This window comes from Zeus faber (assembly GCF_960531495.2).
Source record: "Zeus faber genome assembly, chromosome: 14".
NCBI lineage: Eukaryota > Metazoa > Chordata > Actinopteri > Zeiformes > Zeidae > Zeus > Zeus faber.
Window position 1 is genome coordinate 17,099,188 of NC_137200.1, and position 6,333 is coordinate 17,105,520.

At 42.3% G+C, this 6,333-nt stretch overlaps 1 protein-coding gene across 1 annotated transcript in view; it reads left to right on the plus strand.

Moving 5' to 3' along the window:
* The window catches only part of LOC307239878 (solute carrier organic anion transporter family member 2B1-like), a gene marked incomplete at both ends in the record, with an annotated part of 35,942 nt that extends 29,857 nt beyond the window's left edge, over nt 1-6,085 (plus strand). The window contains 3 exons of the mRNA XM_080013457.1: nt 120-244; nt 1,472-1,598; nt 5,799-6,085. Of these exons, the coding sequence (XP_079869583.1) occupies nt 120-244; nt 1,472-1,598; nt 5,799-6,085 (539 nt within the window). The remainder of the gene's footprint in view (nt 1-119; nt 245-1,471; nt 1,599-5,798) is intronic.
* Nucleotides 6,086-6,333: the final 248 nt, after the last annotated feature.

Here is a 6,333-nt window from a genome sequence, read left to right on the forward strand (position 1 = left end):
ACAGCCTCACTTTGGTTCCATTCAATTCAGCTCAATTCTTGCGATTCTGTGAGCCTTATTAGAATTACCCATGTGTTGTTTAAGCGTCCCCCCCCCCCCTCTCTTTTTTCTCTCTGCAGCCTTCTTTACTGCACCGGTTGTGTACGGCAGTGTCATAGACACCACATGTATTCTGTGGAATAGAAAGTGTGGAAAGAGGACTTCCTGTCGCTACTACGATTTGGACCGCTTCAGACAAAGGCAGGTCAATCCAGACATCAGACTACGACAGGGATCCATGTGTCGATTTTGGCCAATACTTTTTCTTTGTTCATTTGATGACCCATGAGCCATGGTCCATCTTTAATATCTATACACCCTGAACAAGACTCTTTCTTTAAAGACTTGAACCAATTCAAGACCATGCATGCCTCAAAGTCATTTCATGGTTTTCCAGTCCATCTAGTAGATTCACTAACATCCAGTGACACAAGGATTTAAATTTGAAATTGAAAGAGTCAATGATTGGACAAATATCCTTCAGAACCTTCATTTTAGCCGTCTCAGTGTTGGGACCAAACCCCAGGAAACTATCCAAGTAATCATTTAATATTACAAAGCTTTTGTAGCTGCTTTTCACTTTCTGATGTTGAGTTAAAGTGAGTGAAAGAGTAATAGTAATAGAAAGAGTAATAGCTTAAATTGTACGTGGAAAATGCATATATATATATATATATATATATATATATATATATATACACACACACTATATATACTATATACTGTACACTATATACACTATATATACTATATACACTGTATACATCTCATCTCATCACCGTTCTCAGTCTCTCTCGTTCCCGCAGTCTGTCAGTATTCACTACACTTGCAATAGCCACGCCCCTTTACTGTGAAATAACACTATATACACTATATGTACTATATATACTATATACACTGTGTACCGTACATGTGATCTCATCACCTTTCTCAGTGTTATTCTGGCAGTCTGTCAGTATTTACTACACTAGCGTTCGCAATGGCCACGCCCCCTTACCGTGAAATAACTCGGGTCCTGGCTTATCGACCAAGGTTATAGGAAGGGAACTCGGTCGTTAAGTGAGGAGTACCTATATATATATATATATATATATATATATATATATATATATATATTTATGTGTGTAAATTTCATCTATCAATAATATATATATATATATATATATATATAGGTCATTTACATATATCAATTATATTAAATTGGTAAATGACACATATCAATGATATATAGGTACATTACAAATATGTTATTTTGCATGTAATACCACGTGTGATTATTATTTTCTTTGAGATCATTTAAATTGAAGTGTCCAGTATAAAGCAAAAAAATGTTAAAGATGACTTAGATGCATTTAAGTAATAAAGTCCGTTACAAATGCTTTCGATCTTTTCTGATGGACTGTTTTTATGTTCCATCGGATTTTGTCCTCAGGATGATGGGTCTGCAGTGTGGGCTTATCAGTGGGGGACTGGTCTGCTTCCTGATTTCCTTGCTGGTTCTCCAGAGAAAGAAAGGAAGTTGGGACCAAAAGGCAGGAAGTGGAAGAGGATACCAGCTGGTCAACAAAGAAAGCAGCCCTGAAAGCAGCCCTGAAAGCAGCCCAGAAAAAAGCTCAACCACGGAGCAGACAACGGGCAGATCAACACTTTATCACAATCCAGAGTGAGGCCTGTCCACAACCATGCTCACGCAACTGTGAATTGAATTGAAAGCTCTTGCAGCAGTATGCAGAAAGGGTGAAGGACGTATTATTAATATTTACACTGATTCTGCATATGCTCATTGAGTGTGTTATCTGTTTGGAGCAATATGGAAACAAAGAGGGTTTAAGAAAACTGATGGCACAGCCATTCTACATCCTACTGAAATGTATGACTTACTGACAGCGTTGCTGTTACCAAAACAGGTGGCGCAGTCAGGCACATAAGAAAAACAATGACTGCGTAATTGTTGGCAACAATATGGCAGACGAAGCAACGAAACAAGCTTTAAAATGTGCAACAGAAATTCAAGTGCCACTAATTATACCCGAGGCGGTGCCAAGCTTAGATGATATTATAAGAATGCAGGAGAAGGCGGGTGTGTATGAACACAGTTTGTGAACGAAAATAGGGGCCAAGCGGCTGAGGAAGGCCTGTGGAGGCCACAGGACAGACAATTTATGGCACCAACGGCATTACTAGGAATTCTCATCACCGAGGCACATGGCTTTGACCATTGCTCCAAGGGGGAAGTGGTAAGGACCTTCAATCAATGGTAGACGCGCGTCTGGCTGAATGTTAAGTATGTGCCCAAATCAAAGTGCAAAAAGGCATCACTACACCATTAGGACATATTCCGACACCAGAGGGGCCCTTTAGACACTTACAGATGGATTATGTGGATATGATTAAAAAGGTCAATTGTAAAAGGTAAATGTATGCTGGTGATAGTAGACAGATTCAGCAGATGGATGGAAGCTGTTCCATCAGCAGACTTAGCAGCAGGGACAGTGATAAAGTTTCTGACTAGAGAAGTAATACCTCGACTTGGTATTCCAGCATAGATCAGCTCAGATAACGGATCATCATTTATACAGAAGGCAGTGAAAGAAGTGATGCAGCACCTGATAATAAAGCCAACGCTTGGACGTGTGTATCACCCAAAGAGAGTGAATTGCTGAGAGAGTGAATTGCACGCTTAAGATGAAAATAAACAAAATCTGTGCAAGCACGAAACAAACCTGGTTGGATAGCACTAATGAGCTTCCACATGCAAGCGAACCAAGAAACACATCTAACCCCCATAAAATTCTTCCGGGTCGACCCATGCCTGTGCCTGTGTTAGGTGGACCACGTAAAGGTCCAGAACAATTGCAAATGAAATTAAGAGTATATATCAGACAAAAAATTGCAATACATAGTGATATACCAACAGGAAAAAAACTTCGTCCAGAGCCAGACGAGGAGTGACCAAGGCAGATGGAACCTGGAGACTATGTCTACCTGAGAGTCTTCCAGAGATGGTGGAACGTGCCAAGGAGGGGGGGGGGGGGGGCGCCCTATACACTGATTAGAGCGATGGCAACTGCTGTTTGGGTAGAGGGAAGCACCACATGGTATCATCTGAACCACTGTACTTAGGTACCGCGAGGGGCCATTAGACCAGACCATGAGTAGGAACCAGACCCTGATCCTGCGGTGAACAGGGAGCCCCCCGAGGATCCCAGGGAAACCGGGTACGGAGAGCCCCGGAGGAGCTCGCGGAAGGGGAGAACAAACCCTGTCTCCAGACTATTTGGTTACTCAGGTGGCTGTTGATCAGCTGCGGAACGTGGTGAATCCTGCTGACTCAAGAGACAAAAGTGGAGGAGACCCAAATTGGAACCTCACCACTGTTAACTTGGACAACATCCTGGCCTAACAACCGATTGCACAAAAGGAGGGTAACTATGAGACACAAGGCAGCATAATAAAACCAGAAAAGGAACACGTATCTTGGCAGGAGAGAGCATTGGCGCTTACAGCAGACAACATAACCCAAGTGGATATGCCCATCTTACAACACGTACCAAATTACCTGAATCAACGGGTCACAGGAATAAAGGACAGGAAAAAGGAAATTTGGCTGTTTGGGAGTGTGGCACCCGACAAGATAAATAATATCTAAAACTGACAATGAGGGCAATCCCACCGTAACAATATTTGACTTAACCGTGGAACAGAATGGACATATGTGACCCACCGCATACTTTAGGGTCATTTGGTGGCTTTCGAGATTTTGCATCATTTGAAAGTGGAGCATCAGAGCTTCCAAACAAGGTGTCACTTGTGCAAATCAAGCAAATATTTTTAAAGCTATGACTTGTTTATGACAAGGGTCTGGCAAACTGTGTTTCTGAGATAATCACCTTCAAAGTTTTCCCCCACACTTGGCTTCATTCAGCCAGCTCCCAGAATGCAAATGGTTGGAGGACCAACACAGCCTAGCTACTTGTCACATGGCTACTTGACACCCTGCTGAATGGGGACTTGACACCTGCTGAATGGGACAATCTCTGCATTGTTCTTGTGTTTTGAAGGAATGTTGAACAGCGTCATCGACACAGCGTCATGTTTTTAAAAAGGCATTTATTTAACAGAAAGAATATACAAGTTTTATAAAAGTGAAAGGAATTTAAAAGAGACAACACAACAAAATGTAGAATCAATCAATAATATGAGTCTCTGTATATCAGCCTCGGTTTGTCATTAAATATATAAATGTGCGTATGCCAAATATCTTCAAAGTTGTTAGACTAATTATGTGGGCTAACTCCAACCCTACCCCATCTACACTCTCAGAGCCTGTTTGGGGCCTCTTTTCATTTCCTTTTGCCCCTGACTGCATTTGCAGGTAAACTTGGGAATCTTGTCCATTGCTACTTGTTCATAATTTGCATGACCAATCTCAACGGACTTCATCACGTCTCAACTTCTTCCGTTGTAACAACGGGCGTATCGTCGGTCTCCTCCGGTGGTTCTTGAAAATATTTAATTTCATCGCAACACAACAACACAAGTTGAAATCCGCTGTTTGAAATGTTCTACAAGTCCGGGATAACACTGGTATCAGATTCAGGCGTTAAATGCGGAAAATTAAGTCCGGTACGCGCTGCTATCACTGGCTTGGATCTATTGCACTGGTCAGTTTAAGGTCCGCAATATGATTTAGAGCTTCCGCCACCTGCTTCTCGTAATCCATAACAACACGGAGATGAAAGTTTTCACAGACAAGTGAAACTGAAGGATCCTCATCTTTTTAACGGAAGTGATGTATGCATGACTTCTTCGGCGGTATACGTTGGGATACGCCCCCTCCACAATGATGTCTCTGTGTGTGTGTAAAAGTAGTACGATTTAAAGGTTGAACTCTATCAAAACGGTTTCACATTGTGACTTCACATCACATGGAATATGGAGGAATGATCTTTACCTGGACGGTCGCTTTAAGGGAAACAATCGATTGAGCTCTTGAGAACATCTCTGATCCAACCCTTGTACAAGTAAAAACCAACGTCGGTCTGCCTCTTTATTTAAAACTACCGACTGGCAAACTGCAGATTAAAGCGACCCTTTAATTTCTGTAACATTACCTGGCGTCACAAACAGGATCGAACTGCGTCCAGGAGGACCATCGATGACGGGGCCGGCATAAACTAAAATCCTCGTTTGGAGGACTGTCCTTCGGCGGGACTCCAGGGCGCCGCCTCGATGTACGTTCTTGATAGCGACTGTTAAAAGTAGCCTTGGAAGCTGTAGAGTGCAGTCAGGGACTGTTAAAAACAGCTTTGGAAGCTAAACGAATTGTGAAATCGCCCTCACGGGTCTTATAGACATATAGAGTGCAGTCTGGGACTGTTAACTGAATTTCACAATGGGTACCAGTAACAGTAAAGCGCTAAGGATCAACAAGTTAGGGAATCGAAAGAATGTTACAGCTTAGGTTTTCCAACAGGAGAAAGCTTTAGTTTTAATCAGCTACAGCAGTTGAAAGTTAGACTACAAGACAGAGAAAAGAAATAGAGACCAATACAAGACCAATTCGCTGGCTTTTGGAGAGTGGATAGAGGAAGGTAATAATAAAGAAAAGAAGCAGGGAGAGGATAAGGGACAGATAGATGAAGGTCACAGAAAGAGAGAGGGCCAGGAAAAGAGACAGGAAATGTGGAAACAATCAGCACCACCACCACCACCATATGATGCGAATCAATGTACTTCTTTCTATCCTGTGTTACCAGCCGGAACTCCCCTAGATCTGGACCTGGACTCCCATCCTCCCATATGGCGTCAACCTCCAAATCCACCCAACCTTGTCCTTATTGACGAGCCTAACATCATCAAGGCAGAAATACCAGTGGTCGACATCGACAGCGACGACAACAAGACACCACAAGCCTACGCTGGATGCCTGGAAGGTGATTTCCGCAACCACAGTGGACTGGTGAAACCTGAAAACAAGGGGGCACCTCTCCTGACACCATATGTGGCCCACCGCAACAAAACCCGCCATCTCAGGCATTTCTAAAATCACCAAGAGCAGTTAAATAAGTTTTAAACTTTTTTTTGAAGGAAAATGCGATTTTTCCAGATTCGTGTTCCTTTGTGTTTTTCTTTATCTCTCAACGTATTTTCAAAACTGAGTTTGATTTATAAATACTAGAAAAATGTTAAACCATGGAGTTGCATATTCCCGTTAGATCACATGGGGAAACGCAGTTCACTTACCGAGCCGTGTAGTATAATTTTAAGGTTATTTTTAAGGGAATCAATGAA